The sequence below is a fragment of the Patella vulgata genome, chromosome 8, assembly GCF_932274485.2.
Source record: "Patella vulgata chromosome 8, xgPatVulg1.2, whole genome shotgun sequence".
In the NCBI taxonomy this organism is placed as follows: Eukaryota; Metazoa; Mollusca; class Gastropoda; family Patellidae; genus Patella; species Patella vulgata.
Window position 1 is genome coordinate 21,894,876 of NC_065886.2, and position 25,394 is coordinate 21,920,269.

General features: G+C 32.1%; 1 protein-coding gene across 1 annotated transcript in view; it reads right to left on the bottom strand.

Annotated features, from left to right (window-relative positions):
• The window catches only part of LOC126831107 (rho GTPase-activating protein 7), a 123,222-nt gene extending 98,284 nt beyond the window's left edge, over positions 1 to 24,938 (bottom strand). The window contains exons 1-4 of the mRNA XM_050561732.2: positions 24,877 to 24,938; positions 7,878 to 7,969; positions 7,204 to 7,383; positions 194 to 1,378 (exon numbers count right to left, since the gene is read on the bottom strand). Coding sequence (XP_050417689.1) covers positions 194 to 1,378; positions 7,204 to 7,383; positions 7,878 to 7,934 — 1,422 coding nt within the window. The 5' untranslated portion in view covers positions 7,935 to 7,969; positions 24,877 to 24,938. The remainder of the gene's footprint in view (positions 1 to 193; positions 1,379 to 7,203; positions 7,384 to 7,877; positions 7,970 to 24,876) is intronic.
• Between the last annotated feature and the right edge of the window lie 456 nt (positions 24,939 to 25,394).

Sequence of the window (25,394 nt, forward strand, 5' to 3'; positions counted from 1 at the left end):
TCAAAGACTTGTCTTTATACTTTATCTTTTTTAACCAAATTGACATTGTTTTAACGTTTCCAAAAGTTATAAATTAAAGATGATTGAGTAACCAGAACCTGGAGGGAAAGTGTGGTTAATTTTAGTCTTAAGTATTGACTGTATAATCTCTTTATTGCAGATCTAGGTGACAATTAAAGATAAGAAAGCTTACCTTGACCGAAGAAGGAGAATCTGCAGACTCTGTAATTAATGGTGTAGTTAGGCGTGGTATTCTGGGAGAGGAACTTGTGCTTGAAGATGTGTCACAATCGGTTGACAAAGATAACGTCTGTGGAGGTTTCCGTACACTGTGTGTCGCTATAAATTGTTCTTCTTTATGAATTTTCACAAGGGTTGATTTCGGTCCGGTATCCAATTTCTGTGAATACTGATGTGAACAATATCTTTTATGCATGGCATCTAAAATTGTTTTTGAGAAATTTTTAGGCACAGTATTTGTCCCATTGACATGGAAGCTAGCAGACTTCGTCAAAGCATTTTTCTCAAAGATAGAAAATAACGGTGTGCTTTCTGACATCACCATGCCAATACCCATTTTTGGACGATGAGGGTGATTAAGAGAAGGCGGCCCATGCCATGTTGATGACATTTCTTGTGATAAAGTAATGTTACCATCAGGAACGGTCAAATTATTTGAATGTTTAATACTAATGCCGTTTTTATTAATACTGTTTTCCTTTTCTTCTTCATTCCTCAGCATTTCACGATTTTTATGTGACCGTCTGCGAGACAAAACTGGTGTAAGTGAGTTGACTACTACCTGCATTTCTGGGGACTTATCATCATAAAATGAATTTTTCTGATTCTCATAATTACGACATACATCAATATTCAGTTGACTAAGTCGCTTTAACTTATCTTTAGAAAGTTTTTCTCGTAAAATAGGGATTGTTTTAACACTGTCTTTATCGAAATTTAAAGACCTTGACATTGACGAAGCATCTGAAACACCTTTTTCATTAACAGAAGCATGCTGCTTTTTTGGTTCAACTTGGTTATCAGAATCACAAGTAACTTGAGCAGACTTATCTTTTAAAACGTTTTTTGGGGGTACAATTTGGGCTTCAGCTACATCCATTAATTTATCACTATTGCACATATCATTTGTATCTGTTTGTTGGTCTTTGGTTTCCTTAGCATTGTTGACATCGCTATGATTTTCTGATACTATGACTAGTGGAGTTATCTCCCTTTCTTTGACTGGTTCATCACCCAAACTGCAGTGTTTGGCTTCATTTTGCTTGAGTAATGTGGATGCAATGAGTTGTTGTGATTTAGCAATGGATGGAACTGGTATTTCTTCACAATCAGAAATAATCTCTGGTAACTGTAGATCCTGAAATGTAAAGAACATCCATAAACGAAAAATATGATCAAAGAGACAATGATAGGCTTGCACAATTTTACAAGCTCCATCTACATCTTTGCTTCTGTTTACCAACCCTATAGAGAAAATTCAACTTGGATCATTCTGTATGAAATCGAAGTGTTGTTGATAATAATTTGTAAACCCCTTTTTTAAAGAGTTGTATACATTCACAATTCATGTTCAGTCAACTACATCTCCTATCACACAATTTAGTCACCACAGTAGACAATTGAGTTTAATGAGACAGAACCACTATTCTTACACCAACATTAAATGCTACAGATATATTTCCATTGTAAACAAAACAAAAAATGCTTACCAAATCTTTGGTAAAGAAGACGCATGACTTCAAAATTAAAATTAAATGAATACTGTCATCATAATTATTAAAGAATAGGTTGATGTGTCAGGATAATAGAAATTTACAGAAATATTATAAATTTGTCATCACCAGGTCACTTATTCTTTATACTGACAATATCCACAAACCATGGGTGAAAATGATTATAGAGAGCAGAGTTTTACATAAGCTATGCCTTTTAACCTATCCCATTCAGATATCCTGAATAAAAATTGTTTAATATCCTGAATAAATATTGTTTATAATTATGACCACATAGAAATATCACTGCTTGGCTAGATTAGGATGGTTAAAAATGTTATTATAAATTCTTTACTGGACATCCAATACCCAAACAATTCATTCTACATTAATTTCTCCCATCTCCCTCACAAATAAGGAATGGTTGTGATTAAAGTCGACAAGATAGGATTGTCTCTACTACTGTTTTATCATCTATTACTACATGATTTTAACCTCGTCTACAATGGACACCATATGCTGAATATTATTTTGTTTATCTGACCTTGTGTCACCTGATAACAATTCTCCATTCAACAATTATTACTAGGTCAATAGGAAATACAGTCAATAAAAATATTGTATATAAAGTACCTGACCTAATATTCATAAATAATATCATTCCTGGTAACTAGTAGGTACCACAATTCACTTTGGTGGATATACTTTGACTGAGTAGTATTCAACATACTACTATCAGAAGATAGGAAAACAATAAAATATGCACTTATTTAAGGGGGTCTTTCAATATCTTATTTCAATGAAAGGTTATCTTTAATACAGGACCTCTGTCATCTGTCCCAAACAATACGTCACTACATCTAGTTTCATAAAAACCACATCAAGATTTACTTGTAAGACAGATTATGTATTTACATCTTTATTTATATTCTGTAATTCAAGATGATCACTTGATCTTCCTAGATACATTGTATTCATATTATCTCCCACCAAATCTTACACTCCCTCCCAATCCTAAACAAAGGATTTTCGTAATAAAAAAATGGCATAGGTAAGTATTTCATTGCATTCACATAAAACAGGACTTTAAAATATTTCTTTACAGCATAAACGTACAATGGATCACATTTTCTAGAAAGAGTATAAGCATACCTTGCCACTTGCATGACACCTATCACTATGTGTAGTATTAATAGATAAATTATAAATCAGAAGCAAAAGCTAATAGGTGGAAATGAAATGGGGTTTAACGTCCTAATGTTCTGCTCCTACCGGGCTAATGAAGATGGGCATACTCCATACAGTGTGCTACGAGGGAAATTTTGCCGGTGAGATGTATTATGGCCAACTCTTATATCAAATTCCAACTGCCAAGGGGTCATTTTTTTCGTCCCATCCGAATGACTAATAGGTGGACAGATATACAGAAGTATAAGCATACTCTACCCTTTGCATGACACCCACATCTTTAACAGAGCAGTGTTGGGAATTAGAAGCTAAAACTAATAGGTAAACAGATATACAAGAAAAGATAGAAGAATACTTTGCTTATTGCATGACAGCTACACTACTTGCATCTTTGATAGTGCAGTGCTGGATAGAAGCAAAAATTAACAGGTAGACTAGAAAAGATGTTTCAAAACAAAAGTACAACAAATACTAATTATCAAATGAATTAATGAGTTTACTGTTCCTATTTAACATTCTGGTCATTATAATCCTTGGGTGGCAGTTACCGACTGAGCATAATAAAAACACAACACAATTTATATGGAATGTAATCAATGGTTTGTACACATGTAGCCCAACTTTCAACAAGTTTTCTCTTATAATTCTGATTGTAAAGGCATTGTGGTCAATATAGATACAATTCATTACAGGTGATTTATAGTGGACAACAATAAAACCATCTGGTGTATCTGTTAGGCCATAACCTAGTTATGTTTGATAATAATGATGATTTAACAGATACCATCCAATTATACTCCTTATACCCTATAATATCTAAATTGATAGCAATTGAAATTGTGATGATAAAAACTCCCCCTACAGTAAATGTCAAATCATCTTTTTAATCGTACTTTTATTTCATGTAGGTCTATACATTTTTAAACTTTGCAAGTGAGCGGTGTGAGATGTCCCTGTATGTGATAATAATGACACGTATGTTTTAAGATCCACCCAACAATTATAATCTCACATTCTAAATTCTGAGTATAGTTCAACACCACAGTCTACTCTTATATCGAATTCTAACTGCCAGGGGATATTTTATGTGCACGCCAATGTGTACAGGGGACCTTTTTTTTGTCCCATCCAAACAACTAGACAGCTGTCATTGCTCTCCGTTTTGCACCACGTCAGTAAATCCCGATGAACTTTCTCTGCCAACACCTGGATCGAACCCACAACCTCCAGGCTAGCAAACCTTACTCACTTAGCCACCATGCCTCCGCCACTGCTAAAGACCACATGTAAGTGAGTGAATTACCAAAATTCTATTTAACCATGTTATTCTGAAATGACCTAGTTGTGTTGAGTGGACGTTAACCCCCCCTCCCCTCTCTCTCTCTCTCATCATACAATTTATGACATTGTAATGTAATTAATATCTAAACCAATGTACATAACTATTTCATCTCTCTCTCTCTCTCTCTCTCTCATACAATTTATGACATTGTAATGTAATTAATATCTAAACCAATGTACATAACTATTTCATCTCTCTCTCTCTCTCTCTCTCTCTCTCATACAATTTATAACATTGTAATTAATGATATCTAAACCAATGTACATAACTATTTCATGTACATAACTATTTAAGAATGTACTATCACTATACATTGATCATCTAACTAATATCTATTGACAGGCTGTTACAACATATTACATACTTTAATATATCCTGTAAATCCCTTGGATTACATATCAATAACATATGAATCAAGTAAGGAATGATATTATCAATATCTAATAAAACAAGATACTATCTTAAAACAAGATACAGAAACTTAAAAATAGTTCATACTCATACAATTATACATCTCAGAACTAGAAACTAGAAGTTAATTGAAATTTATCAATCATATTTCCATGTCCAATATTAATTACTGATAGGCACCAATTCCAATTAACAACTACACATTACTTTATGCCAAAATATATATATATATATATATATATACTGATAATACTATATGTATCTCACTAATCAATCCATATCCCTTTTAACTCTAATAAACAACTTAATACTAATATGCATATAGACACCCAATAAATCATCACTTATAATACCTGATACAAAAATACAACTTAACAGTAATATATATATAGATACCTAATAAATAAATCATCACTTATAACACCTCATACCAATATACAAATTAACAGTAATATATATTATACCAATATACAACTTAACAGAAATATACATAGACATCTAATAAATACTAGTATTACCACTTATAATACACAATACCAATATGCAACTCAACAGTAATATACACAGACACCTAATCATACCAATATAATACCTCATTCCAATATACAACCTAATACATCAAATGAAATGGGGTTTAACTGTTCTGCTTTGACTAATACACTTTATAAACAAATATCCCCAACAAAATGTGATCACATTGTAAAATATTGCACCATGTACACATAACGTTATTGTCTGCGATATCACCTTGGTGGAAGCGAACGTAAAATACAACTAACTCACACACACAAAATGTGATTGTCTGCGATATCACCTCTCTGGAAGCGGACGTAAAATACAACTAACACACACAAAATGTGTGCTTGTCTGCGATATCACTTCGGTGGAAGCGGACTTAAATAAAGCTTTTTCACATACACAAAAAATGAGTTATACAGATATGATATCATCATTAAAGATTATGTAAGCGCTAAATGTGCATATTCACAAAGCATTCTCAACTTTCAATCACTGTTTATAAGAAATATCATTGATCCCGAAACACAAAACTTAGCACATAGTTTCTTATTAATGTACTTGATACATTAAAAGACCAAAAGTTTTATAAAGGGCTATATTTTAGATAAAATAAGGCGAACAATTTTGAGTAAATTCTTAACTGAAGTCTAAGTATGCTTTGTGAACTCGGGCCAGGTCTTTGTTTTGGCTTCAAATGTTATATACATTATTATTTAGACATTTATTCACATGACAAGCCTATAACCACCAACTCTCTAACCATCGGATGACTGAGATTTAAACGGATTTGAACACCCCCGAGATTTAAAAATCTAACGATAAAATGGATAATTGAGACTTTGTCTCAGTTGACAAGTACCGTTGCTATGATACTAAAGGATCTACGCTACATCTTCAAACAGTTATAAATATATACCCAGAATAAAGAAATTTTAATGAAATTTTTAATATGTTCATTCTTCATTATCTATTTTTGTACTATTATAGCAAGCACGACCAGCTCTTTATCTAAATCTTACATAATGATGCATCTTTAACCAGCTAACTTTTTATACCTTTTCTATACTTTATATAAATCTCTGCTTAATAAGAACAACTTATACCACTTCATTTGTAAATATTCACACAGCTAACAAACTTTTGTAGTACTGTTGTATACTATATATCCATTACCTTATAAATCACAATTTATTGATATACGTTCCTACATGTACATACCATTATAAATCTATAATATACATTGTATTTCATCTACTAAGAGCAGTCAATTATAAATCATCTTGAGACTAAATGGGTAGACAACTTGTATCCATTACAGAACATTAATGCTATTAAAAACACATACATCTATTACAAGGTATTTACACACAAAAGCACATCTAGACTGTATCATTATCCTTTATGGTCATTTAAAATTGTGTACAAACCAACCGTGAATACCTTGTGAGTATATAACACCCTCATTTTCTCACTAAACACTCAGTTAAATATCTGATGAAGTAATAGCAAGAAATAAATCTACAGCCCTATTATTTGTGATCATTGAGTGATTTCATGCCCCATTGAACAATTAAACTATGTCAGATCTTAATGGCCAAAACTAACTGATAGACAATAATTCTCAAGTTACATGGCCAAACATTTACAAACCTTTGATCATTTTAACAATTTAATTTCCTTTTTTAGATTTTTAGAAGCCATTTGTCAGTGAGAGAAAGAAAGAGCATTGAACATCATTAAAAACAAAGTAAGTCATTTTAGACCAACATGTACACTTATTTCGGTCTTTGAGTGCCTAAAGTTATGTGTACGGATAAGCAGTGATCTACAATATGTGCAAGGTACTTGGCTACCCTACCCCCTCCACAAATGTAAAATGTTAAATGAGAAAAATTGAACACTGTGTTTAACCTATTATTGTATTCTGTCTAAACACACATTGTAATTTTTCTAAAACCATCAAAAGCATGTTCCTGTGATGGTTTTTGCAACATCTGTCATTCAGCTTACCTTATTTTCTGTCGTGACCAGCTCAATATTTTGATCAGAGTTATCCATCTTATTGTTAATTATATAATCCTCATTAAGATTAGATGTGGATTTAGGGGGATTAAACGGTGAAATAACCATATCCACTTCACTTTTATTATTTTCAACATCTTTATGACTGAGAACAGATCCAAGTTTCTCCTGAAAAAATAAACACTAAGTCAGTGACAAACTCTGATTTTTTGCTCACTAAAGAACTACTACTAATATCAGTTAAATGTTTAACATCTTCAGAGGTAACTCAATGACATCAACTCACATTCAGATACCAATCCACTTTTAGTACATGAATACAGATATTTTGGGTAAAAAGTGGGATCTTTATTCAATGTGAAGCAACATTTCCACAATGTGCTTACATATATCAAGTTCCCATGACACACTGCAGCACCACCGAATGGACTAATCCATTGTGTCTGCTTACATGAATTCTTATCCTGCAGTGTGCAGGTAAAATCCATGTGAATGCAGCCTAAGTCTTTAGGACTCCAAATTTGCAATATTGCAATTTGATCACTTGTGTGATTTCTCTGTCACATCCATTTGTTTCTGACAAATTTTTCTTTATACAATAAATTTACACTACCCAATTTTCAGTGTACTTTCAACATATCAGCTTCATTTGTATTACTTACCTCAACTTGTAATATATATAGTTCTAATGTCTTATAATCTGTATGCACTTCTCCCATTCCTATTATCTATCATTATCATCAAACACTTTCATCTGAAAAAAACCCAAAAAAAACCAATCATTATATAGATAAAACTGTGTATAAACTACATTTATTCTATCATGTTTAATATAGTTATTGTTTCAAGTAGTAGTAGGGATATTCATGACTGATCTTGACTCAGACATAAATGATATGTCACGTTGGATAATAGTTGAACCATTTTAAATCGAAATGGATTCACGCTTAAGAACTTTTGCAACAAACGACTATACAATATCACAAGATTTAGTCCCGAAGGGTCCTCACATTTTTTATATTTATATCAAGTAGTGTGGGTTAAAGGTATATATCCACAGTATGATGTTATGTGCACTCTGATCCGTTCAATGTATGTTTATTATGTAAATCCTCCAGTTCCCATCCCATAGTTCTATGGCCGCATTCACGCTGGGATAAGTATCAAAAGTGATTTTCCGATACCAATCCTCTCGGTATATGCGAATGCAGTACATTTAAGTACAATGTAGGTAGTAAGCCAGAGTGCCTAAAGTTATGGCTTACTACCTACATTGTACTTAAATATCGCAGGCTAACGATGCCATCGAGAGTTGATTATGGTCTGGATAAGTTAATTAATGTCTAATTAATAATTTAGATAACATTTCAGGCCTAAAGAGAGACCTGCAATTTGCAGATTTAGCTCTTGCATAATGTATGTTTAAGTCATATTGCATTATATATTCTTGAGAGGGAGAGGAAGATTAAAGTGGAACTCAGTCTGGATTTCACCAACACAAATTGTCTCAAGTTTCCTCCGGACAAAATAGCATCAATTGTCTCCATAGTCTCAAAGGTCAAACTGAGAGCCATTGAAGGAAGTGCTACTGTTAATTAATTAATGTGTTGGTGACATCATTGATTCCTAAAATCTTTCAATATGGCATCACCTGGCACAAATATGGTGATGTTTTTTGTAAATTGGTCATATTTGTATATTTTGTGTGTTGAAATTACCTATTATCCAATTTCTACCCTGTTTAATCAACAATAGCTAGTTCTGAAACCGCCAGTGGCATCATAAAGACAAATGTTAATTTTGAACAGAGGTGGTTTGTTCATCATCATTATCTATTCATTGTTGGAATATAAAAACATTAGAAGTACTATAATATTATTATATCAGTGACATTATTTTGTTCAAACCAGTTGAAATGGGGTGGCAGTTTGGGTCGGGGAAATTGAGACTAAAAGTATATCAGCTTTAGATAACACATACCCAGCATAGAGAAACAACTGATAATTTTGGAGGGTTACACTTTTTAATGTTGTTTAAAGATCAAATTGCGTCTGCCCAATTAATTTACTCACCAATTGTTGATGCAATCTACTTAAGATCTGACAGACATACTGATGTCAATGCATTCTACTTACTCTAGATTTGACAGACATATGAAATGAGCCCTACCACACTGTCCATGACACTGCATATATAATGTAGAACTGGTTAAATTAGGTGAGATTATCTATCTAACCTAACAATTAACTAAACACTTAAGTTGTTATCTTATTGAATAATTTTACATAATATATACAACAATAATAGGATCAAAACCCTATGAGATCTAACAATGGTTCTCTATTATAGCATATTACTTAATGTCTACATTTAAACCAATTATCATGCTTTCTATCCACAGAGTGTTTCATCTGGTCATACATGCATTCAAATATTTACAAATTTTTTTTTAAATAATGGATTCATACAAATCATAAATGCATGGAAACCTATAGAACAACCAAATTCTATGAAGAGAATTGAAAACTAAAATTTTCTATACATATATATAGGGCAAAAAAAACAACAACACCATTCTATAGAATATTTTTATCAGTTTAAACTTTGCAATCATTTTTTTTCTAAATTTTTTTGAACTTCACCTATAATCGACGAGTGTGGACTAACAAAATTAACTTAAAACTTTAACTAAAACTTTTAAAGGTAAGTAAAAAATATTTATAATATTAATTTCTTTCTCAAAGTGTGATCTCCGGTGATATAAATTCTACTAAACCAAATGATGACATTGTGAACAGCACAGTTAATAAAATAGCTAATTTACATCTGGCCCACATGGCCACTTGTCGTAGGCAAGTGAAGTAAAGACGCGACCCGATTTTTTTTACAACTACCCAAGACTCTGAGTCCTGTCGGGTTGTGTGTAGTCGTAGCTGTATGGGCCGGGCCGGGCTTAAGAATATAACCCAACATAATTTTCAAAAGTTGTGGTCCTACTGTCGATCTCAGATTCATAATTATTAGATAGGGGGTGGGTTTGAGTGTAGATAAAGAGGGTCAATACCAACTACCACTGACAATACATTAGCACCAGAATTGTAATAAAATAACTTTAGAAATTGTCATTTGGAAAATAGATTTTAATGATGTTATTTTGAGGGGTATTTTGACTTTGATTTATAATAATTAGCTATATACTGGGAGCCACGGTGGCTCAGTGGTGCAGGACAGATCGAGGGCAAATCACATTGGCGAATCAAGTACAAGTTAATCCTTGACAGTTGGAATTCAAAATAAGAGTATGTGGTAACACTGCTTTCAAGGCAACATTTCCCTCATAAGACTTTGTATGGTGTGTGCCCATCTTCATTAGCCCGTCGGTGCAGAAAAGTAGGACGTTAAACTCCCATTTCATTTCATATTCACTTGCTATTTTCTATGTGAGAGAAAGAGACATGGGGTTTAACGTCCACTTGACACAAACTAGGTCATTTCGGGACTAACATATGGTTAATTTTATTTCATTAATTCGCTTGCGCGTAGGGGTCTTTAGCAGTGGGAGGAAACCGGAGGATCCGGAGAAAACCCACGAGGTTGGACAGGCGACCCTACTCCTTGTAACGTACAACCAGGGATTCTAAACCACGCCAGTTGACTCAATGACAGGCCGTATGATACAGCACGCACGTGCTAACCATTCGGCCATCCAACCCCCCTATTTTCTATGTACATTTTGCATAAAATAATAGTAACATTACATCAGAAATCTCATCCAGGATAATACTATTATTATATTAATACAAGGTAGATGTAAGTATATTAACACCTGTAGTGTATAATAGTTACACCTCATATTATATAATAAGATAATTCATTCTTACACTTTACAAGATAAACAATATCGTATCTCTACCTTATCTTTATTATAGATTACTTTATCGCTATATAAATGAAACTGTTCAACATCTTGTGGGGGGGTTGGGATGGCCTGGTGTCTAGAGTGTTGTGCTTCAAGCTCTAGCTGGCCGGTAAGCTCTGGCTTGTGGGCATGGCTTCGATCCCTGGGGTGAGCAAATGTATTGGGTTTACACGAAAGACCCCTTCACATGTGTTAAGCATAATACAATAACACAACTTGCCTGCGATATCTCCATCGGTGGAAGCTGATATTAAACACTAATACAAGAATAAGACAGCAGTACGTGTACTGAGAACTTTACAAAAGAGAAGGCTTGACCCCACCTTCTTGTGGTACATAAATTCAGGACCGCTGGGTTGTGAATGAGTTTGAGCCCTCTTAACTTTTCTGATGTATATATTCTTTTAATAAAACATAAGAGTTACACTAACCCTTTGACTACTAATTGAGGTCCTGAACATTTCACACCTTATACACTGGTTTCTTGGGAAGGTCGCATCCAGGGAATTACAACACTGTGAACTGTGAGCACTACAACATTGCTTTTATGGTTATCTCCAATATTCCAACCAACAGTTGTGGCACTACAACAGTGTGACCATGCGTGTTCAAAGGGTTAACCCCATTGGAAACTAATGGTATGTTTATTGTTATGAAATTTGAGAGACAATATTTAAGTCACAGTTAAACCAACTTTAGCACGTTCTTGGTCATTCCTTCCTTTATACCCTAATTATTTTGAAGTTAGTTTATTTTTTCATGAAATATGAATTGGTACCAAAGCTGATTTTCTCAGACACAGTTGAATGGCCCTTCATTTAATTCTTATTCCAAAGACTAATTATTTTTAAACTAACTGGGAATTTCAATGAAGTATCCTTGTTGATTTCATAATAAGTGACAGCTCAATCATTATGAACTAGTTTTCAACTATCCTGAAGACTATAGAAGTGCACTGAATAGAGTGATTATTTTCAATAAATTGAATGCTAAAGATCAGATCTAAACAGGAACTTCTATTTTCTATCAGAATGATCAAATGTTTCTTATCTGCTAAATTTTGACATCAAACAGTCATAAACCTGAACCTTAGGTAACTTTAAACATACATAAAATCGTAATAATTACAGATCTTCTATGATAAAATAACCACAATGTAGATAAACCACTTTGAAAAACAGAATGTCAGTCATATTAACCATAATAGTTGTGGTAAGAGGTATGTATGTTGATATTTAAACAAAAGATACAACATGATGACAGAAATTGAATAAAGTATGTAAACTGATTCATTATTAAACCAATATTTTACATCCCAGGGAAACAGAAACTTCTGAGTCACACATAAATCATACAATGATCTCATAAAAATATAATTACCAACTATTATACATAAAGAAAAATATATCACAGTCGTGTTTTGGCTTGACTCAGGACTCAATTTGGCTTAAGGTACCTTATCTTTCATATTTACAAATAAAGTGACTTTTAGCCATTACAATTTTGCATTTAAAAGAGCAGGTATAAAATAATATACTAATAATATAATTAAGTAGACCCAATGATTTTAGTAACAAAGAAAAAATATGAAATTTAACCCACATTCAACAATTTATAACAATAATAAACAGTTGGATTGTTGAAAAGCTCTAAAAAAAATGAAGAATCAGGATCAATCAATTCTCAACGGTCATAAAATAGGTTCCATATGAAAACAAGGAATCAGATAGATATCTAACAAATGCAGTTTCACTTCAGCACAATGCTGGATGCCGAGTCACACCCTGACACTGTCATACATTTTTGCAGAACATTTTACAATGATATACATTATACATGAAAAACACAAGTCGGTGCTCGATTTTGTATTTTGAAGAGAAGAAATGATAAAACAGATCTCTACTTCTCTTAATATCTAAGCAAAGCAAATAATTGTGTTTTTTACCTCATAATTAATCCATAAGAAAATTAAGTAATTATCCAGGAATTCACATCATAATTACTAAATTACCATTATCCACATATAATACTACTAAACGTGTGTTTAAGAAAATGAAGGTAAACACACCAGTAATTGGAAATCTTCCTATACACCTAGTTATGATATAAATCAAATCAGGACCATTACCTATAATAAATTAGTTTAACTTACTAAATCTACAAACATCCTCACAGCTGAAAACAGTTTTATGAAAACAATTAAACTAATTTTAAAGCACTAGTGAAATCTTCTAGTTATTTATAGAACTATATTGGCTGGTATTAATACCATCAGTGACCATGAACAACTAGGATTTATTGCCAAAAAATAGTAGAGTGGAGAAAATAACATCCCTCCCACCTGGTATATAGATAGACAACAGTTGGCTTTTATGTATAAAAAAAACTACCTGTAGGCTGTATCCAAGGTTGTGTAGAGCTCCAGTCTAAATCCTACTAAATCATCCTTAATCAATCTAAAAATTTCCTACATTATACAACTTAAAATTACAACAATAATTATTCACTGTCATAATATATTTATTGATGCACCTTTCTTCAAAAAATACACCAGTCCGGGTTTAGAAAATCATCACAAACAAACTACAATTTTGTTGTCTGTGAGAAAAAAAACTAAAAACATGGCAATGTTATATACCTCAATGATTTTAAGGCTTTTATAATTAGTTTTGTGGATTTTTATGTGGTTTAACCACATACACATAAAAACCCATGAATCTAATTATAAAAGCCATCCATCAAACGGTCAATTAGACAGATAAGTACAATTAATCAATCAGGAATTCCATTTCATCATCACCTATTTGCTATAATAAATCTATCTTATGAAACCAATAAAAAAAAATACTCACATAATTATATAATCAATTGTAAATCCTAGATTAAATTTTATAAATACAAATGCACCTTTTCACAGTCAAAATAATCAAATTCACACACTTTAATATAATATTTCACAATCTACAATGCACCCACAGATTATATTCCTTTCATCACTATCTAAACACTGCATATAAATAATATCACATGGTTTCTTATCAAATACACTGATTAACAAGACTAATCCACAATTGTTTTACAAGTAGGAATAGTGCCTATACCAGTCTACTGCTATGTACTATAATGAGAGATAAAACTGTACACTATCTGAAGGTGTTATAGAAGAGACCTACATGTTAAAGGTATCCCTGTTGAACACCCATCATCACCTCTGTCTACAACATCAATCATCAAACCTTATTCTCTTCTATAGTTTGTTTATTTATTCTTTCACCCATCAGTCTCTAGCACCTGAATAAGGCTAGTTATTGTTATTAATAGCAGTAAACTGTACAAAGTTTTGAAAATAAACATCATTTAACATCAGACTTTAGAACATGTATTCTGTCATCATATTATATTTCCATGACCTATAATCTATTAAAATATTCATTAATGCTCTTTTATTCAAATTTCAATTAAAGGAGTTCCAAGATTTCACTGGTCTATATAATTACATGTAAGCTTAATTAAATATAAAGATAATTCATGACAAAATGTAAGAAATAACCTATGCACCCTGTCAGGACGTTCCATTGTTAAAATCCCAGAATGCATACGATATATTTACATAAAGATGTACGATATTTTAGGCCTGATATGACAAAGTTGAGTGGACATTAAACACCCCCCCCCCCTTCCCTCTCTCTCTCTTCTATCACAGAGCTTGGCGACATCGCTCACCTCCCACCACTGTCAATTACATTTCACTTTTAAAAGAATAATTAATTGATATTAACCACCACTTGTATTAATTGTAACATACATGTTCATGAAGTACCTACTTGTAAATATCAAACGTAAAATTAAACAAAAAAATGTTCACTAAGGCATGAAATACATACGCAACCAACTGAACATTTTATAGAACTTGAAATTGTATGCAAACATTTCAAACCAAGTCTTTATACATATTCTTATGCAATTTATGTCAAAAAGAAATCTATTTTCAAAATAATTACACAGTAAGATTTTCATAATGTGAAAATACACAATACACCATTCACCACAATATAATTATGCTTTTTAGGGCAAGAAAGGGACACTTAAACTTTCTTTTACCCATAACTAAAATTTCAATAGGTAACTTTCCAGATGTACAGAATTATAATTATATACATCATTTTATAATTCGACAAAAAGTCAAATTTTTGAAAAATAAAATTGCATGTTTCACATATTTACATTTACATTCTAAAATTCTTGACCCTATAATGGAGTGACTGGAGTCGGAAGACTGTCATATGTACTGGTATTAACCTTGAGTAGGGTGGTGGGGTGGTGGTGTTGGGGGTTTGGGAGGAGCTGACAAAGGGATGGATGGGGCCATCAAAAAAGGTGTTGCCTAATTATATGAATGGTATAGAACAGTGAGTTTTACCAACTACCGTACACATCCATGTGCATGTAAAAGAACCCTTGACAGTTGAAATTTGAAGAAGATTTGAAGGAAACAGTAATGAAGAAGAAAATTCTCCTGACAGAGCTGAAAATATGACCATAATAAAGAATATTATGTTCATTATCTCGGAATAACTGACATATTGTGTGGATGCAATGTTTGACTCTATTTTTCCTTTAATTTGATATAAAATATTTCGAATGTGGCTAGACTCTTGAAACATTTTCATAAACTGTACTGGTTAAAAACATGTTATTTTCATTAGGTAGAGAGAAGTTATAACAATGAGAAATTTTGAAATTATGCCAACCTCGAGTTGAGACATTTCACGTTAGGAGAGTGATTAAGGGTCATTGTTATGCCACATGTCATAGATGTTAAATGTATTTTTATAAGTAATAGACTTACACTGTCATGTCTCATACTTGTTAATGACACCAGTAGTCTGAATAATGTGAAACATTTTTACCTAAGAATATCACCAGCACAGGTTTAAATGAAATGGAGTTTAACATCCTACTGTTCTGCTCCTAACCTGGGCTAATGAAGACCAGCACAGGTTTAAACTATGTACGGGCATGCATGACTATATTGTATTGGACATGTCATACCAGTAGCCAAGTTAAAATTAAACCATAAAAGTTGGGTTATATATTAATATAACAACAAAACAAATGCTAGCTACGTGAATTCCTCAATTAAAAAGTGGTATCAGCTTTTCCAGTAAGCATATCCTATTTCGTGCATAACACCTGTTACTTCTTAAAGCTAAATGGGGTGATTATATTTGGCCTAGATTTCAATGGGACAATAAAATATATCATCTATGCAACCTCGTCGAAAGAGTTATGGAATATGGTGTTCTAAAATCAGTAATCACCAGAAACATACTATATCGGTAAAGCCGTTTTATGATTCTAGGGAAAAAAATCACAGACAATCAATGTACAGCTTGAACACTTACCAGCACATAAATCAAATAATTTTCTATAAGGAATAAAACCTCACAACAAAAAGTAGTTTCTAAAAAGAAAAAAAAGTACTCTCTTGACATTTACATTACCTATTTAATTAAGTTAGACTATATTCATATTGATTATACACACTGAATAACAAGATCTGCATATAATGAAATGAAATTAGGTTTAACTTCCAACTGTTTACCTCAACTGCTATGAGGTAAATTTTGCCTGAACAGCAGCACTATGTCCTACTCTTCCAACTATCAAGGGATCTTTTACGTACACAGGACCTTGGTTTCTCGTCCCATCTGCATGACTATACATTGTTCCTTGCCAGGCCTTCGGTCCTGCACCACTGAAATGGAGGAACCACGCTTGAAAATCCCTATGATTTTCTCAGCCAACACTGGAATCAAATACGGGGCCTACAGGTTAGTGAGTCAAAGTCTTACTCACTGAGCCACCATGGCTCCCCAAAGATCGAGAGATTACATTGTTTGTAGAGATATTATGATGGAGTGTAGATATTCAAAGAACAGTAATTTACATAGAACCACTAGTTGAATTCTAACATGTATCTGTAATATGTTTGTTTATTACTAAAAGCTAGGATGATTGACACATGGTCTAAGATTCATCATCCTCTAAGACACTAGAACCAACTAAAATCTCCTTTTTCTTTAGCCACCTACTTATCATCTACTTTATAAATACTTTATCTTCAGTGTTTCGGTCCTTGATTGAATACTAGTACTTGATTACTGGACATTTCTTTCTACTTTACCCACAACTTCAGATTATATTGTTTTAGCATTAAGTTTTAAGCAAGAAATGTGACTTTCTTTAGCATCTTAAATCTTATGATTTGTACTCCCTTAGTACAAAAGTGCTTAAATATTCTGTAAGGAAAACCCTATATATACATTTACCTGAAAGGTATGCATCATGCCATGTCACATGACAGTATTCAAATTTTGGGAAATGATGAATTGCACAGAGACTTCCAATTACTATGCTTCAGTAGTCCCCACTTCAGTCACTTTTTTATCAATAATATTTATAGCCAAAACAATATTTATTTGCCAACTTCCTGTTTCAATATTTACAATTTAAACTGTTATCTATGATATGCATCTTTACTTATCTCAGTCATATCTCTTAAAACATCTACTCAAAATATAAATAGTCTTTTATAAGTGGTACAAGTCATAATGAGAATGGTGACTACTACACAAGGATAGCTCTTTTAACCAATCTCTTCTACTAGTGTTATCAGTTTATATTAAATAAAGTTCAAGATAAGGAATGGTTTTCAGGCACCAAAAGGTTACTGGCTAACACATGGCATCTTTTATCTTTATGGTCTTCCAAAACTTCTTCATTAACCTTTTTCTAGTAAGTAAGTCATTTACTGTCACTGTATAATGTACCCTTTCTGAAGATGTTTAAGCTACCAATATACCCCAACTGTAAGTACATGCACTCACTCAATTATACTTATATACATGGCAGCAGTGGAAATTTACTTTTGATGTACATCAACTGTTTTATTAAACTAATAATGAACATGTAGGCCTACATACTTAGATTTTTGCCCTCAATGAATTTTTGGTGAGATAAGTCTAATACCCTGTCAACACATCATTGTTTGCAGTCAGATTTTCCAGTCGTGGGGGAGGGGTGGGGATGTTTGAACTGGGGGTACAGAAGTAAGCCATTGCAAGTGAAGAGTGTTATCATCAGCAGCTGCTGGGTCTAGGGACATAGCCATTGCATGTGTCCAAGTAGCAAAGCCTTCCGAAAATCTGTCAGTCTAAGAATATGGATGTCATATTTAATCGATAAAAAACATAAGAGAGTAACCTTTTGCTGGGTAGATGGGCCAGGCATTCGCTGGGGTCCATTTTCTAAATCATCTGTTTTATGATCACTGATCACACCAGCACAACCCCAGAACGAACCGAGACAACTATTACGATTAGTGGCTATTTCAGTTGTGACAAAAACTAAAAAGAAATCTAAAATAGACAAGTTTCTTACTTTAAATAAAGCAAAATTTAGATTCAGGAAGGTTCACCTCACATTATATCGAAATAACATAATCTGATGCAATAAATAAATATTCTGTTTCCTGCTAATCAAAGAGTTCTGCACCTTCAACATATGGTTGATTTTAGTAAGGTTGCAGTGCAGAGGGATAGTAAAAAAAATAACAAGAGATTTTTGAACACATGTTCATGAATACAAATGCAAAATCAAAGATTTATAATGTCAAGTTCACCGAAACCTCATCGTTTTGGCAATCTAACAAATAATTCTATACTATCAAGATGCTAAATACCAAATAAACTGCAAGCGATAATAGACTTCAATATAAATTAGTAAGAACCATAAAATAAATAAACTTCATAATCTGATACATACCAATTTCTGTAATAGCTTACCCAATAGATAACACAAATATTTTGAAAAAGAGAAAACATTCATTTGAATTAAAATCAACACAGAATTATCAATTTCTTTTAGGAACTGAATTTAGAATCATGTCTACAAAATATGATTTCACTTCTTGCAAAATTGATACATCGCTCAGACCCTGTCCATTTCAAATGTAAAATTTTTATGCATGGGGCCATGTTAATATACATCTTCCAAATTTTTAGTTAGAGCAAACAGATATTGAAAATGTCATGTATTTGGGTGAATGGTAAACATGAGACTGGACAGGATGGACTGGTTAGGATCAATTTTTGTCCAACAAATAGAGACAACCTTCTACCACAAGGCAATACTATCTACATTTAAAAACAGCACATTCAAATCTTTGAAACCACCCAGATTATAAATAGGAAATGTCCACAGGGTAAAACAGGATGATATATTTTAGAATAATACACCCAGTAGACTAAACATTAAGTACATGATATCTTTAACTTCTATTCACATGTATGTCTTCATGTAGGTAACAGATAATATACTTGATGGTAATTATTACTAACAAATCAAAAATGTTTTATTCACATATTTTCCAAGAATTTAAAAGGATTTTAAATTTATTGAAATACAAAAATAGTAGTATTTGTTCAAACATTACAATTATTCCATAAAATCAAAACTTGAACACCCATGAGCATTCTTTGCTTGATAAAGACAAAAGAACCCTTGTCGAAATGTTGCCAGAAGTAAATCTTTTAAGTAATTTGTATTCCATATAATTTTGTCATGTGTTATACCTATATGAGCAGGTAAACTACTCCACTATTTAAGAGTTTTAATTCTGGCCTGAAGAAGCAATGCAAAAAATTTACTGAGCCAAATTAAAAGCGAAAATCTGAAGAGGCTCCGTGTATTTTTTTGATTCCCACAAAAATAATATTTTGCAAACTCTTCACACTATCAATATCTTTTAAATAGCTTCTTTAACTGATAGCATATTACTCAATCTGGCCAATTGCATTCTTTAATTATATGTTGCAGAAATAAAAAAGAAACCTGGTCCGGCTTTTTATTAAAGAGTGGAAATGCATTAAAAGTGGAACAAGTTAAAACTAACATTTTTGTTTCTAAACAATTTCTTCCATATGTTCGTACGTTCCACTTTTGTTTTCTTGAATTTGACATCAAATTCTCTGACCAATAGCAGACGATCAGCCTAATATCATTCATGCCAAGTTTTATAATAACAGATTCTTGCTTAGTTCTACTTACTTGGCAGGTCGACCAATATAAAATTCTCTTTTAAGGTGGTCCAGGATAACAGGTAACCTTTTTATATAAAATTCCTATCAATTAATGTATAATCCACAGTCAGATGAATCAAATCCTACTAAAAACCTTGAAACATCATGCTTTTAAAACACTTCTTTGAAGTTAATCCAAAATTCTAACACATCTGATACAATCAGTGAAAGGCAGACACAATACTGAATAAAAACTCAGACAAAATTAATTCCAAGATTTGGGCAGTGCCAAAGAAACAATTCAGCCATGTAAAGATTACTACAGAATAACTGGAGAATATCAGTTTGTTGTCTGATCTGAGCCAGGAATCTAGATTAACTTTACCATCAATCAACTAATAGACTGGATAGAATGAGTCTATAGCCTCCATTATCATAATTATCAGCAGTAATTAGTACTTGACACATCTGTCCATTAAGGAACCATAACAACCATTGTGTTTACTTTCTTGTTCCTCCCTAATCTCTTCATTTGTGACGCCTTTATTCGTGCTGCTAAACAATTTTTCAAATTAGGCAAATAAAAGTTGGGTTTGTCGGCAGTATTTTAGATTAGAAAAGTCAAGCCACTAACCCTGAATGTTTGTTCATTAGACACAATAACATGGAATGGAAAGTAGGCCTACCATGTTTTCTTTTAGGGGAAGACGTGACAATAATAAAAGGAAATATGTGAACAAAGAGGGCAAATTGTTTTTATAATAAAAATTAGTGCGTTGCTTATAACTAAACAGAAAATAATCAATGGCAAGAACTCAATCATCTGCACCAGCTTCAAACAAAAGAGTATGTTGAGGAAAAGAATTTATATTTCATCTTACGTGTGGGTGTAAGAATAATAATTAAGTTCCAAATGATTACTCAGCAAACAAACCAGGTAATACTAAGTCCAACAAAAAAAATGATATTTTGATTTACTAAAAAGATTTTTAAAAATGAATAATTCATCCTCTTAAACTTCTTTATTAGAAGTAAACCAAAATTGTTAATTCTAATATAATGGATATTTGAAAATATATACAAATACCAAACAGCAGTGTCATTCTATTTTAAGGTTTCCATGCATGTTGACACCTACTAATCTAAATCCCTTGTGAATAATGTTTTCTATTTGAAGTATCAACTCGTTATATCAATGACTGACTTATCATGGGAGTAATTAAGCACAGATCTAATGACTTTTGGTCACACCATATCCAGCAATAAGTTAACAGTCAGTGGACACCGTATCACACACTAAAACCACTGAATTAAAGTAGTAGCAAATATTCATGAATAAATTAGTAATGGTAGCCAACATGTGTGAATATATTTCTAGCTGATGGATCCATCCCTCTGATCTATTTCACTAATTATGACTTTTGACCAACTGATGGGGGTCCCTTAGGGTCAGTGATCATGCCTACTCTGTTATTAGTTAATTGGTCAAACAATCTAGTCAGTATTTAAATTTTTATCTGTAACACATCATGCAGGTTTGGCATCCAAAATAATTACCAATGACACATACTTGACTACTTTACATCCAATAACAGAAGGGAATCTGAATTCCATTTATCAAGAGTGTTATACACGCAGACTTTTCAAAAAGTGTTAGGAATTCCCAAAGTTGAACACTTATACTAGCTCACACTAATATTAATGATAATATTTTGTCAAATACTTTACTCAGGTTATTTTGAGACAAATAATTAGTCTTTAAATGAAAGTTGAGAGAGAGAGAGCTCTTTAGCAGTGGGAGGAAACCTGGAGAACCCAGAGAAAACCACAAGGTTAGACAGACGACCCTACTCCTTGTCATGTGCGGGGATTCGAAACCACGCACTTGACACAATGACAGATCTTATGATGCAGTGAGCACGCAATAACCATTTGGCCACCCAACCTCCCCAAGATGGACAACAACAGAATCGACCACCAGAATAAGTCTCATAGTAATCACAGGACACTATTTCTATAAAACACCTAATTAACTCTATATATAGGTGATAGTTATGGATTGCTACCCTTTAAATATGAATAAATCTGATTTACTATAATGTAATTCATTTTCAGTGGTCCTTGAAAAGAAGATTTTAGAAAAGTGGTGAATTTTATCCTTGTATATGCTTAAATTAGAAGAAAATTTCTACTGTTAATAAACAGTACACAGTTCTATGCAAACAATTATTTTTTATTACTTAGTTATATTTTGACAGTAACTATATTCCATAGAATTGTGCCCTATGTATTTTTCCAGTTCAATTACTAAATGCCATTGAAACAAGTTGTGTTGTTCATGCTGAACAGATAGACTGCTGAACTGTGGATAGAAGTGTTAGTATGAGCTCTTTGATCTGTTGATCTAACCACATGAATAATAATAAAAACTGTATGCGTAGTAAGTAACTCATGGATGTAAATCAAACTTTATCACTCTGAATTCATGATTCTAAAACTTGATAATATAGTAAAAATATTTAATCAAAGTTTTCATTTACCTCTACCGGTATATGAATAATTCTCACGATCAATGTAAGTTTGTGAAAGAACAACTAATCAGATGAATGGCGACAGAATAAATCATATTATGTGAGAAAATTAACTTTCTGTACATTTCCGGCTCGCTATATTATAATTCAGTTCACCATAGAAATAAGAAGTCTTAATATCAAATCTGATCCTCTATGAATAAATCTGTCATATTCAAGCAAACTGATGTAAAACTTTTCGACTCTATATATACCTTTTTGTATATAATTAACAGTGATCTTGTATGGTTATAAATATATTCTTCCAGTTGACTCACATTCAACAATAATTCACAAATATAAAAATAATGAACATGTATTTTGATTTAACAATTTAAATTTCAAAAGTTATATCACACACATATATACTATATTCAAAATTATTTTCAAAAATCTTGAAAAATTATAAATTCATTTGGGCTGTTGAAAACGACTACATCCTGTGTTGACAAATTTTATTCAATTTCTCTATAACGACATGTGAGTAAAGACACACTGGCAACAAAGTGACAGCATACATGACACAAAATGTCACTAATTGACGACATGTCAGTCAAGTTTGTCTCACTCACACGAATGTTTGAGCTATGATATATTAGAGAGAAATGTAAGACTATGTAATAGTATTCTAGTATGTAATAGTATTCTAGTATGTAATACATTTCTAGGTAAATTATTTTTTAACAGTTGTGATGTGACTTTTTCACCCTTCAAATGACCTTTAAAAACACTTTATGACAAATATTCTTTTCACATTTTTACTAGAATGACTCAATTTTTTAAAATATTTTTTGTCTAAATGGTATTTTGTATAAGGAACATCTTGTCTATATACAAAATTATTTTACACACTGAGTAAATTAAAATTTTAAATTGTAAATTTTAGTCAAATCTAACTATAAGTCTTATAGAACTTTTTTTTACATTTATCCTTTAGTTAAAGATGCATTATGTAAGAGCTAAATCTTCCTATTGCAATCTTTATTTTGGCTTCAAATGTTATATAAACCTTCAGTTTGACATTTATTAAAGATTCATTATGGGAGATTAGATAAAGAGCTGGCAGTTCTCACTATAACAGTTAAAAACTAGATAATGTAAAGGGAATTGGCTGAAGATTTCAGTCAAATTGATCCACTCTGAACCAAGATTTTAGCGATTGAATTTTCGGCCTCGATCATCATTACTAAAGTCGGTATGATAAAAAACATACTCTTGATTATCTATTTCATGATTAAATTATAAATGGAAATCGAAACCTAATCCCATAAACATTGCAGGCTAGTGATGACATCGAGAGTTGGTTATGGTCTGGATAAGTTAATTTAGATAACATTTCAGGCCTAAAGAAAGACCTACAATAGGCAGATTAAGCTCTTGCATAATGTATATTTAACATGACAAGCCCATAATCTACTCTCTGGACTATTGGATGGCAGAGATATACATGGATTACGTTTAGAGTGCATGCAAGATTTAAAAAGTTAACAATAAAATAGATTATCAAGACTGAGTGTGGTTTGTCCAGTACGATTACTATTATAAGGTAATAATGTAACTTACATCTTCCAACACTTATATCTTTGCTCAGAATAAAGTAATTTGAATGAAATTATCAATATATTCATTTTTCAATATCTATTTTTGAACCATAATAATAAAACCGGACAGCTCTTTATCTAGATCTTACATAATTCATCTTTCAATTTATGAGCATATGCTAGTTCATCCTATTAATTAACAACAGAAGATACTTTTAAAATTTCCTGTCTTGTTTACAGACATATCCCATCTTGTTCCTTGAATATCCCGTCTTCATAATTGGCATTATCAAAAAATATATTTTAAGAAAATCCTAAATCCTTGATTGTGTTTTTAGTAATATATGTTCAAGTATGGGATGAACTGATCGATTCATTTTTGACAATTTCATATTCCAAATATATTCAGAACAGAACTGTAACCTCAAATCAGTGTGGGCTATGTTAATAAATATGTATAACCTTACAATAAGAGAAGAAACTTACCTACATGTTATATGACAATGCCATAAATAGATATGAATGTAAATAACGAAGTTCATGCTTACCTTATTTATATAGTATACAATCTATAGTGTAGGTTTTAACCATTGTTCACAAACACCATAATCTGAATATAATGATACACACATATGAATATTTCCAAAAATCCTATATTTGTTTTTCTATAATATATCACTACTAATCTATGTATATTCCCTCTTAATCCAAACACACCTTTTTATAATGTCAACAAATTTAATAAAATAGAATAAAATCTATTCACATATCCATTTCTAAAGAAAATATCTGTCTCACTCACTATTCTTGGTAAATCCTTGAATAATGTCATCAAAATAAATCAAATAGAATTGGATCTAAATTGCATAGATTCATATTTGTCTCCCACAGATTAATGTATCTTACATTATATTTATGTATATCTTCTTAATCCAAGCAGTCTCAGGATAAAGTCAACAAATTTAATTAAAGTGAATTATCGGTACATCCGTAAACTCACAACTCTCAGCATGGTATATATTAGTTCACCTAACACTACATATATATACATATCTTCCTATAGGGT